Genomic DNA, 13,276 nt, shown 5'->3' with positions numbered 1-13,276 from the left:
AATGAGTTAAGTTTAATAAATTAATATGAATTAAAATTAATTTAGGGATCAAAAGTGTACTGTAAATGTAAAAAAATATATATCAATAGTGTACTATAAAAAATTGCCCATTTGGTAGTGAGATAAATCATTTTAGAATTTTTACATATTTAGTATACTGTTTGGAAAGTATGTATGTTGACCACCTCTTAATATATGAAGACATTCACTCAGAATTAACCAACACATGACCATTTCATTCAAACTTATTTGAAATAGTAGTTGTTAAAAACAAAAAGTATTCTACTTAATAAAGATTAACTGTCCCTGTAGAATTTTTCTGACAGATTAATTGCCCCGGAGAAAGGGGTTCACTTTGGACAAAACTAGTTGATGAAAGGTATCAGTCAGGAGACGTAAACATGTGGCATAACCTTGACATTACAAACAACAATACATTGATGCAAAATTGAACAAGAAGAAAATTGGTTAAAGAAGCTGCCAAGAGGCCAGTGGCAAAATGAAAAACTGATTGAAGATGTGACAAGTTATGGTTGTGTACAAAATGTGACAGAAATCTCGCATATGGTTGATACAGTACTTCAGACGAGCCATGATTTAACGTTTGGCAATACTTTCAAAATGTATGTTCAGCATATGTCTGTCACCTCATTAGTGCAGTTGTTAATAAGAAAATTTGTGAGTGTGTGTGTGTGCGTGTTAACATTTTAATTTAATTTGTAATATGGACTATTTTGCCTCTATTTGTTGAGTTCATGGCTTGAAAAGCTGACATAAAGATGTTAAGCAAATGAAAAGTGGAGTTAACTGGAATGAGATATCTTCCCTCAATATAAATATCAACGTGACATACTTAAGGGACCACATCAGAACGTGACGGACTGGGAGGGAATGAACTGGCATTCGTGTTCATCCATTGTGTTCAGCAGCCCCTCCTCCCCATAGCCCGTCACGGACATCGTGACAGACCGTGAAAATACTTAGTAAGACCTGATTATGGTGAGAGAAAAAAAAGTAAAAAAAAACATGGCATATTATGTTTCAGGCAAACGGAGCTGCCGTGGCTGTTAGGCACAAAGTGTAAATAAGGCCTAAGCACCACAAACTGTGTACAGTGTGGATTACTAGAACAAGAGTGAAATGAATTAAATATGAATGGTGATATATACAATTGTGCTCATAAGTTTACATACCTACTTATGAGCACAACTGTATGTCTCCCAAGTGGTGAATGCTGATGTATACAGTTGTGTAAATTTACATACAGCTGTACTCACTTATGAGCACAGCTGTATGTCTGTAAACTAGTGGTGAATGTTGACATATACAATTGTGCTCATAAGTTTACATACCAATTTATAAACACAACCGTATGCCTGCCAACTAGTGATGTATACAGTACATATTTTTTGTCATGACATTTTTATTCAGACAAAAATGAAACGAAAACTAAAATAGCAGTCATTCATTGAGACGATGACGATATCTAAAATTGACTGACAATTTCGTCAGTGACTAAAATTGAAAACAACACAGTGACCCGGAAGTTAGGTGAGCATCAACTTCCGGTGTCACAGCGTCAGAACAACGCCGCGGGCGAAAAACAAAAGCCACGGTATCGTACTGGGATGCTCTTACTGTGTTTTAAACTTTATTAAAGCAGCCTTACCTTTCATTTCATTCATTTCCCTGCAACACGGAACTAAAACAGAAGTGGATTCGAGCGATTCAACGGGATTAAAGACCACATTTTATTATCAGGAAAGGGCAGCACGCAAGTCTACAATAGCATTTCACCTCAGAGGATTTCGTGTTGGGGCTAAAGTGTCAGATGCCCGAAACCCGAGGCTGTTCTAAGACTTTTCCCTTGGATTAACTTTACGCCGCCTCCTACGAGGGAATCTATGTTTTTAATCGATGGGATGCTGCGAGACCTCACCGGAAAGTTGGTCAGTACATACTGGGATTACGACACACACGTACAAAAACACAAACACACATCACACGTTGCCATCAGCATAATTGAAAACAGATTATATTACTTATATAAGGCCCTCTATATCCTTATGATGAATTAGTGCAACATACCTTCATACCTTATGAGAGATTGTGTGGGCGTACGTATCTTAATTTCAGAAAACGGCCAATTGTAAACAAAGTGATCATATTACTATTTTAAGAGACTGATGTAGGCCTAAATTAGAGTCATGTGCCCAGTTCAACCTCTGAAAATATAAAAACAATCGCCGCAGTATTTTGAATTGGCATTCAGCCTTCCTACCCATAGACGCTCACTATAACAAATCTTAACATGTTAACTACTACCAAATCAATCGCCACCAGAATTGACATGCATCTCTAATTTAGATCTACATCAATCTCTTAAAATAGACATGCTGTTGTTACTTTATGTTTAGGGGCTTCAAAACAAAGAAAAAAAAATCTGGGGAAAATTTCACTGGGGGAAAAAAAATGGCTGGTGGAAATTGTGTTTGGCCACATAAAAAAAATTAATTTAGAGCCCTGCCACTTAGAAATTGTTCACAGACTTTATTTAATGTTCAAAAATGTTTGCATTCATTGTGCAGCTGTAAAATTATTATTATTTTTTATTATTTAAGTGAAAACTAAGTTTTATGATGGCATATTATTGTCAGTTCAACGTGTTTCATTGTAACAAGGTTTACTAAAGACACCGTTATGTTAAATGTGTCTTGCGTGTTAAACTACAGTTACACATTGGTGTGTTATAGTTTCTGTATAAAAGCTGAAAACGTCGACTAAATTCTCAATTCAGTTAAATCGCTTTTTATTTCGTCGACTAAAAATGGCCAAAAACTAAAATACAATAGGATGACTAAATTATGACTAAAACTTTAATTTAAGTCAAAAGACTATAACTTAAACGAAATTAACATTTCTTGTCAAAATCAACACTGCTACCAACTAGAGGTGAATAATGATGTACAGTTGACTTTTTTTCTAATTAGCAGAAACCCTCTCTGTCAAGTAATATGAATTTGGCTTTTCATATTAGTATCCTTTGAGTTCTTCACATTTCTAATTTCATCAAGTAAAAAAGACCAAGCAGTATGAGACATGATCCACCAATATTAAGCATTAATAGAAAATATAATCACATATCCAGTGATAATTGCTGAAATGCAGTCTTTTGAACCATTTCAATTATCTCTTTCTAGTGCTTTTGCTAGTTCATCTGTCCTTCCACAACCCTTTGAAATGGTCTCCTAGAGGCAACACAACCGCTGACACAACTTGAGAACACACAAACACACACGCGCGCAGATATAGCTAACGTGTGTAGCGCGTGCGTCTGAGTGTGTACGTGCAATTTCAGTCCAAGGCTGCCGTCACAGCAGGCACCAATCTGTGTGAGCAGTCAAGCAGCAAATCCATCAACTGTTCCTCGGGCAACACACACGCACGCACGCACTAGGCGCACACACATATTTATATGCACGCACACAGGAATTGTGATTCCTTCTATCATTTCTCATCTCTTCTCGTCTTCTCGCGCTCGTGCCTTTCTCTTTCAATTTTAATACGTTTTCTTCTCAGTTTTCGCTATTAGTGTCGCATGGTGTTTAACTCCTCCTGCACGGTTGTATTGTTCTCAGCTGATGAATTCAACTCCAACGTTTTCTTATTTTAGTTTTGTTCCAAGCTCAGCATAGTGACATGAATTGGGATTTATTTTATACGAAATAGCTTAAAAATGTTGAATAGGGAAATAAGTTCATCTATTTATTCACATCAGTTTATATTTGGCTCCTGTATTGATTTAGTCAAAAACTAACACATGGGATTTCAACGTATGCCCTTTCTAATTCGTTTAATGTTTATTTGAGAGTCAAGATCTATTTCCATTTGTTTTTAGATTGCCACACATAGCTGAGTGAGGAGCCATACCTCATTTAAATTTTTCTTTGGGTGTCAATGTCTATTTTCCATTTTGGTAAGTTACAACAAGCAGTAAATTCTGTATACTGGATGCTGATCCATTTTGTTTTTGTATAAATAGCATCATGTGAAGTCAAAGAAAGGGTGTTTGCTGCTCAATGAGACATTCAGTCGAGCACTCTGCAGCCTATTTTATTCTGGCACCATAAACAAGAGTGTTGCAGGAACAAGATGAAAGGAGCTGAATACATGTGTGAAAGTATTACATCTGGCCCGCTTCCCTCCACTCTCCTCAGGAATCAGGCAGGCATCAGCCGTCAAACATAATTTAGCACCGTTGTCTGTGCCAAATTGAAATGCGGCACCAGCTGGTGCAATCTGACAGGCAAGCATTTCACTGGACACCTTAAATACATCTCATGATGTCAGGTCTTAAATGAAGATACACTCTTCAGTTCATCCAGGGGCGAATTGGATCACTTTGCAGCATTGTGTCCTATTTTATGATGGACTCATTTGATGGGCATTTTAAAATTTCTAGATGTGAATCACTGATGTAGTCCTTGAAGCGGCTTACACACATATTGATTTTTCAAATATTAAAATGGGGACTCACACATGACTGGGAAAAAAATTGGCAAGTGTGTGCTAGCTACTTTTATGGTATGTGAGGGCCAACATAACAAATCAACCACATAAAGATATGTCACATCTTCCAAACCAGATGTCTGTTGTAGTACCGAGACTGACCAGTGATGGCGCCACAGGGCATTCAAACGGCCATAAATATACAAACAAGAAGAAGGATAGTAGAAGGTGGGCTATCAGGAAACAACCACAGATTTGCATGGTAATTATTAAAATATTAAGATTAATATTTACGATTGTCAGCCCCAGCAGTTTTTCCAAGCATAAAAAACACTCTTACTCGCAACACAGGATAATCAGTCAGGGTAATCTTTCAATCGGCGCTTTGTGGAATGTGAGTATCCTGCTTTATCAGCAAGGAACCGTATTTTAATTGGCGACATTAACTTGAGTTAAAATAGACATCACATGCTCTATTATTCAATAGCGGAACTTGGGAATTCCAGCAATTAGCAAAGAAAGGTTATAACGGTAGCACATATGAACTCATTCACTCAGCCATTGATGGCTATAAACGTCAAAAATTCATTTGAACTATTTCTATTGATTTAGTTTTCCACTTTTGTTGAAAATCTAGATTTTTTTTAATGTACGTTTAGTTTTGTACGTAAAAATTGTGATTAATCGTGAGTTAACTAGTGAAGTCATGTGATTAATTATGATTAGAAACCTTAATCGCCTGACGCCTCAAATTTTTAATAATATTTTCTTTTTTTTCCTTTTTTTTATTCATTCACTGTCATTTAATTATTTTTGAAGTTTTTTTCCACCTTTGGTAACAAGAGTATTATAACCTAGAATTTTTTTATTGTCCATATAGAATTTGTGATTAATCGTGAGTTAACTAGTGAAGTCATGTAATTAATTACAATTTAAACAATTTAATTGCTTCTTGCCCCTAATTTTTAATAATCTTTTTTTTTTTAATGAATTTATGGCAGTGAGTGAGTTAATATTGGAAATATTATGATAAACGTAGAAAGGATACCATTTATTGGCATGCATCTAATTAAATAATACCTATGTGGTGAGTGTGAATGGTTGTTTGTTTAATCCTTTGCCTCTCACCCAAAGTAAATAAGCTCCAGTTCACCCGTGATGTAATGAGGTAAAACACTACAGAAATGACACATTTAAGCAATGTTATCGAAGTACCAGAGGATTTACAGCCAATCAGATTACATTCACGGTATCTGGAGATTGCTATGATGTGCCGTTATGCATTAACTACGACTATTGATGTCTTTTTTGCATCTCTCTGCATTCATGGGTAATTTAGAGGCGCATGATGATCTGTGTGTAAGAATTTCCCTGAATAAAATAAGACAACATTTTTTCTTCAGTGTTTCAAACGAGATTCTTTTTTCCTTATCAGTAAAAAATGATTTACAACACAAAACTGTCTGTCTCTGCCTTTGTGTTGCAGAAGAAAATAATATATATAACCTTTGTCAGATTCTCAGAGTGCAGCCAAGCCTTTGGTATGCGCCTGTTGGTTTGTATGATAAAATCATCCTCAACAGGGGAAATGAAAGCCTCACAGCCTTGACAAAGTGAGCCGTTGGCTTGATATGCCCAATGGGCCTCGCAAGAACCCCGTGATCCTCAAAGGCGGCCGTTAAACGACTGATAGCGCCGCAGATAAGAGGCTGAAACTTAAAAAGATATACCGTACTTGTGGTCATATTAATTGTGTGTGTGTGCGTGTGTGTGTGTGTGCGGGGGGGCATGATAAAATAGGCTGTTTAAAAATATTTTCATAACATGACTAGAAACTGAGCTACGAATAGATAAATGCAGAATGGTGCTTTTGTTTTAAAATTGATGTGTGTAGTGTGGGAGTAGCTAAAGATTCGAAGAAGGCAAGTAATTAAAAATGAACCTAAAACAAATTGCTGATTTGCATTAATTAATAAGAACAATTTAACTCTTGGCAAAGTATCTGCAATTAATGCAAAATTTGATTACAATGCAACCACTCATTTCAGTTCCTGATGTGTTTTCAAATAATTCCTACACTTTACGCTCTGCCCCATTTCAATAGCCTTCATGTAGTCTTAATTAATTTCAGAGGAATTTACATCGGTTGTCTTGAATTTCACACACCATAAAGTTTATGTGATTAAATGTCGATGACTTCAAAAGGGACATTCTTGCAATTTTGAGATTGGAATATAAACAATGTTGATTTACATGATAACTCATATGTTAAAGTATATAGTCATAAACATTACGGATTTCCTTTTGAAGCTCTATTCTGTCAGGCTTGTTATGTTTGTTAAGGCTGAGTGTTGAAGGTGTTTAGCTTTCAATTGAACTTTTTTGGCAGCTATTTCCCCCCTAATATAGTAGTCATATTAGCTTACAACCATGTACTATGCCAGTTTACACATATGTATGTTCAATGTTTTGTTAGACATATTTAATTTTCATATTCATGAGTCAAATACACTAACGTCCACCCCACATATCAGCAGAGCACAGAACCTGTCTGCCTCAATCCAATCACCTTACATCACCTGCACCACAACTTAGTCTTGGTTTCACCAGGTCTACAATATAGTCTACTTTATATATCTATATATATCTATATATCTATATATCTATCTATATATACTGTATATATATATATATATATATATATATATATATATATATATATATATGTATATATATATATATATGTGTGTGTGTGTGTTTGTGTAAGGAAAAGCAAGATGTCCCAGCTTTTAAATCAGACATACAGATGTTTACATTATGTCAACGATATAAGTAATTACTTTCCTCCATGTGTTTATGCAAACTAACAGACACAATTTTACATACATTGACAAGAATGGACTGAAGAATAATTTGAGGAACCTATAATGTCCTAATAATTATGAATAGTAAATCAATCTTATTTTTTTCACAGATCTTAGCAAGGATATAAAGCATGTTGGTTTACTGCATTTTAAAATCTTTTTACATCTTAGCTGTTGAATTCCAAACAAATACTGTAGCTACCTGTAGTTACTCTTTCAGAAAATGATTCAAGCCTCCAGGCTACGTGTGTGTTACAGCGCATGATTGTGTTTGCCTTGTGTCAATTAACGAGCAGGAATAGAAGCAACAAAAGAGCGTCAACAGTCAATCGTTTTCTTCCTTCCGCCAATCGCCTCTGCAATAGACTAAATCGATTAGCTTCTGACATCAATGAACTGAGTAGCTTAGAGTCGGACGGACCTTGGATCCGATAAACAGCAAGATGTAGCAGAGTGTGACACGGGAGGATACAGTTCACAACAAGAGTTGAAGTCAGAGGTAAATATAGTCTCTCAAATTGACCAAAGAGCTGTGTGAAAGTAGAAGAGTCACGGTGGTATTTTGGGACGTTTGAGTGAAGATGTGGACGCCATCTGGACTCAGTTCGTCTGTCATCAAATCATCTTCCACTTGGCAGGACTTCGCCCTGCACAGCTGGCTCGAAAATCTTCCTCTCTGTCTCTCTTTAAATCACCCTCACACACTTGTGCATATCATGTGTGTTTTAGCCACCATTTGAGATTCGAGCAAACAGATGAAACGAGCCAGTACTATCTTTTAATGCATATTTGCTCAATCATCAAATATTGTTATTTTTCATATCAATTAGCTACTTGCATACTGTAAACATACATAAACTAGTTCAAATTATAGTTTATGTGTTGAATTAATTTTTTTTTCATTCACCAGAGGCCAAGCCAAAGTGCTACAATCGATATTGTAGGAAAAGCTGTAATACATTTCCATTTGTATATACGGTTTGTAGTGAAATTCACCCTGGTAGCACAAGTGTGTACATATGTATCATATCACACTTGATACACTTGACTGACATGATTAGTAGCACCACTTTGACCCCACTTCCAAAATACTACCAATAAATATGAGGGTGTTCATATAAAAGAGGAAAGAACCAAATTTAGATATAGATTATAGACTACAAGGGTTTATTTAAAATGTTTCACTCCACCCATGTCCTATACCACCTATTGATAACCAGAAGGAAGGAATGTAAACCACACAATTAGTGGGAAACTAAAGTATATATATATAGTTGAGCTGTATCAAATTGTTTACCATTACAAAGGTAATAATGTTAGGTTTTGATTTGGGCTGTGCACAAATCGTTGACTTGAATTGAGATTCGGCCTTTAAAAACGAATGTTGAATCAGAATTTTCAAGGAAGTCCACAAAATCATGTGATGCACGCTCTTCGAGAGCCGACACCTGGAAGTAGTTACGAGAATGTTTACCTGGCATTATCAAGCAATGAGTCAACAAAGCCCATCTAGGAAATGTATCAATGCCTTTGTCGTTACTTCACTGTTGGCCTCTGACCTAGTACGAACTAGCTTGCAAACTTGGATGCTGGATAAAAGAGACGAACAGTCCTAGGCTAGCTTAGCACTAGCTAGCTATTAGCACAACAGATACAACACGCAATGTAAATTTATCAAAAGCGAAAAAATACCCTGGATTCTGCTGTTGCCAGTGTATAGTGAGGGATTATGGAGGTAGAAGGAAGTTATTTTAAACTTAAAAGGAAAGTAGCGTGGCTGCCTCAGTCTTGGTACACTCTGTTATGTTTTCAAAAGAGTGAATACAGGGAGTCTTCAAGTTACGGCAGAGTTAAAATTCCTACGCTGGCGATGTAACCCGAATTTCCACTTAAGTCGGATTTCACCATTAAAATCGATATTTACATCAAAATACTTTGCACAGTAATTTTATAAAACATATTTGTGCCAACCGGAAGAGCCAGAACCAATATTTTGTGTTTCCACATGGACATCCATTACTTAAACATGGAAATGTGACGGGCTTGATGGCGAGCCGACCTGCTCGATGGACGTCCGTTGCTGGAGGTTTACAACAACACAACTTTAAATAACTTCTAAATGGTGTGATTGCTGTAGGAAATTAATGAAAAACAAGGTGCTACGGACGAGTCACGGGCGCCGTAAAGTCGAAATGATGCAGGTCGCGTACGTCGTAACTCGAGGACTCCCTGTATGAGGCTTGGTAAAGCCCTTTGGACAACATATGGTGTAGATAAAGTGCTATCTAAGAGCACTCCATTATGATCACATTGGATATTTCATTTTTTGGACTACGACATGTTTTTCAGCAAAAGTACAATTAGTAGTCTATGCGAATGGATTCGGGGTTTGGTGGTTAAATGGTAAACAAATATGCAAATGCAGATTTGTCCATCCATCCATCCATCCATTTTCTTGACCACTTTTCCTCACTAGGGTCACGGGGGTCCTGGAGCCTATCCCAGCTGGCTTCGGGCAGTAGGCAGGGTACACCCTGAACTGGTTGCCAGCCAATCGCAGGGCACACAGAGACAAACAACCATCAACACTCACAATCACACCTATGGACAATTTGGAGTGCTCAATTAACCTGCCATGCTTGTCTTTGGAATATGGGAGGAAACCGGAGCACCCGGTGAAAACCCACGCAAGCACGGGGAGAACATGCAAACTCCACCCAGGAAGGCCAAAGCCCGGACTCGATCTCACGTCCTCTGCAATGGGAGGCGGACGTGCTAACCAGTCAGCCACCGTGCTGCCCTTACGGATTTGTCATATAATGGTTATCTCAATATGAGCCCAAAATCTCTCAGCAGTAGTACACTTCAACATCACCACCACTACACACTTGTGAAGGGTTGCAGCAAAAATAATCACTATATTTAAAAAAAAAAGCTGAACACTACCTTCGTGTTTGATAATGACATGTTGAAGTCTTAATGATTTGAATGTGAGATCTTGTGAGGAGCGCTGATGTGACATCAAGTACAACACTGGTTCAAATTAACAATTTTATGAGACTTCAGTCATATTTTTTTATGATAATTTGTGTCAAATTCTAAATTGAGTAATTTTAGGGACATTCACATTAAAGGGTTACTCATGATTACTCTTCTTGCTACATTTATTCATTCTACTTTACACTTTGACTAAATGTGCTTCATTACTTGCACTAGTACAAGATGAACTATAAGACTCAATTGTGACATCATGAAACAAATATGATGGAATAATATGAGAAGCAGAACGTTTTTTTTGGAACTACTGAAAGAAGACATGGTAAATGTGATTTCTGGGATGGGTGATGGGGTTGTGCATTGCACTAGTAGAAAAAAAAATAGGAGTTAAGTTGTCAGAGCAAGATTAAAACAATAGCTGTATAGGCAGTATACATCTGTATATTTAGACATGTTTTGTGTGTGTGTGTGTGTGCGCGTGCGTGCACGTGTGTGAGTGTTTCTATTGGATATAGCCCATGGATCGCTTGCAGCAACTTCAGTTGCAGCATCCCTGTGGATACATGTCTGTGTGTGTGCCCGCTCTGCTCGGGCTCATTAGCAGCAGCAAAAGTAACACATGGCCTGAGGCACACACAGAAACATGGCACATTCTCTTTCTACCACACACACTTACACACACATTCACACACACACACACAGACTGAGAACACAAGGCTAATTTGTGAAATGTTTTGACATTCTTATGCACCAGTTGGAGCTTGACTTTTTAATGACAGGCAGAATGCATTTCTCTAAGCACATTAATATCTCGTGTAATTTATAATATGTGAAATAATTTTTTAATCAATGTTGTGTGATGTACCAAAGTGTACACAATATTCATATCAAAACACACACTAACAAAATCTAATGTCAAGCTGCAGATTGGCGTTACAGAACAGCGTTAGTGCTAATCATTACATTAGCTTTAATGTAACTTATTTTGTTAACAGCTATTAGTACGATATCATCAATCAAGGGTGTAATTTTGTAAGAGCAAGGACGCACCAACACTTCCTTTCAAAAGTATTGGAATATTAAAGCAAATAATTTTTTGCTGTAGACTGACAACATTTAGGTTCGACATTTAGATGAGTATTAATATGAGACAAAACATCAACATTTTTAACAATTTTAATTCCCGGAATTTATGTCTGTATCATTCACAGATTCAAAGACAGCATTATTTGTAACAAATCTCCAAATTAGTGTAAGTTTTGGAACAGATAAGAAAAAGGAGTATACAGTTTAGTTGCAAATGCTTTGCTGCATCAAGCCTGTGACCCACTGACATCACCAAGCCTTTGTATTTGTCTTTTGGGATGCTTTTCCAGGCTTTTACTGCAAACACAAAAATGTATTCTCTACAACAGGGGTCATCAAACTGGTGCCCATGGACCACCTAGGTAGCCCACAGGCCTGTTCTAAAAATAGCTCAGAAGTGATGATTTCCTAGGAATGCTGTAAAAATGATCATTTGAAAATGTAAACACTTCAGTGATTGATTGAAAAACATGGTGAATTTCCTGTCATTCTTGCTAATGACTTTTTTTTGTTTTTGTTTGCATTTTCCAGTGTGCAGACGTTACGGTACCTTCACTCCTACCCTCAGGAGATTATTGCTTGATGTCACTAACAGTTTATTTTATCGTCTTTCTTCACAACGCTGAACGTTTCTGTCGCAACTGTTGCTGTTTTCTTTGTTCTACCATTTCAACCACTGTCAACCAGTTGTCTGTGGCCAGAGTTTGTAATAACTCTGATCCATCTTCACTCAGCTTCACAATTGCTTGTTTAGAAAGTGCATGGACGTGTAGAACTGTCAATGTGGAGTAAACAATTTTGGCTGGACTATGTTCAGATCTACTGCAAAGTTATTTGAACGTATTGATAAAGTTGTTTGAGTATATTGGTCAAATGAAGGCCAAATGCTAAAAACAACTTGTTTGAGGTATTTTCCCATAATACTACAATTACGCATGCACAAGTCAATAAATACCCTGAGGCATTATGGGGGGAAAAAAATGTTTGTAGCATTTAGTCTACATTTTGCCAATACGTTTGAACAACTTCACCAATATGTCTGAATGAATTTATTTCCCCAAGTAACAGTACATTTACTTGAGTATAGTTTTTGGCTACTTTGCCTAAAAAGATGCATTGAGACCTTTTGGTTAAAATGGTTTCCTGCTGGTTTGGGACTTTAAATCACACATCATTTATGTATATATGTGTGTGTATTTAGTTAGTTAGTTAGTTGGTTAGTTAGTTAGTTTGTTAGTTAGCGGTATTATCCCAAAATTACACCAATGATTTCCCTGCTATTGTGGATTTGTCGGAGGGGTTCAGACAATAATCAAGGTGACAAACATCCAAACAGCAACATAAACAGAAACTAATGGGCTACATGCAGACAGATGTGCAGTGGTTTATGCATGAACCAACAAATAGTGGCACCTGCTGCCTTGTGAGGAATGTTTGTGTTGGTGCAAAATGGTGAGGGAAGTTCACAGAGCACACGGCATTGCAGATGTTTCGGATAATTACAGCCACAGTGCTTCCAGATTGCCTGATGGGGATTATGTTCACAATAACCTTGAAACACTCCTACTTCTAAAAAGTGCATGCGACAAGAGCAACTTTATTGAACAACAGAAGTGTGTGTCTTACCTCAGGGCTGTCGCTCGGGCTTTGGGCTTGTCGGATACCTGTCAACAAACGCAGACATGTATGTTCAAATCTTCTGCTTGTTAGTACCATGTCAATATTAGCATGTATAGAGTTGCCAAAATGTCGAATGACATACTATATATGTAGTTTATGAAAATTTGCAGAGACCTGAAAATTACATTGAAGTGATTTGC

General features: G+C 37.0%; 1 protein-coding gene across 1 annotated transcript in view; it reads right to left on the bottom strand.

Annotated features, from left to right (window-relative positions):
• The window catches only part of aff2 (AF4/FMR2 family, member 2), a 145,365-nt gene that overhangs the window by 24,838 nt on the left and 107,251 nt on the right, over positions 1-13,276 (bottom strand). Inside the window, exon 10 of the mRNA XM_077578694.1 lies at positions 13,083-13,120. Coding sequence (XP_077434820.1) covers positions 13,083-13,120 — 38 coding nt within the window. The remainder of the gene's footprint in view (positions 1-13,082; positions 13,121-13,276) is intronic.

The sequence above is a fragment of the Vanacampus margaritifer genome, chromosome 10 (assembly GCF_051991255.1).
Source record: "Vanacampus margaritifer isolate UIUO_Vmar chromosome 10, RoL_Vmar_1.0, whole genome shotgun sequence".
Classification (NCBI taxonomy): Eukaryota; Metazoa; Chordata; class Actinopteri; order Syngnathiformes; family Syngnathidae; genus Vanacampus; species Vanacampus margaritifer.
This window is presented reverse-complemented; position numbering and strand designations above follow the sequence as displayed.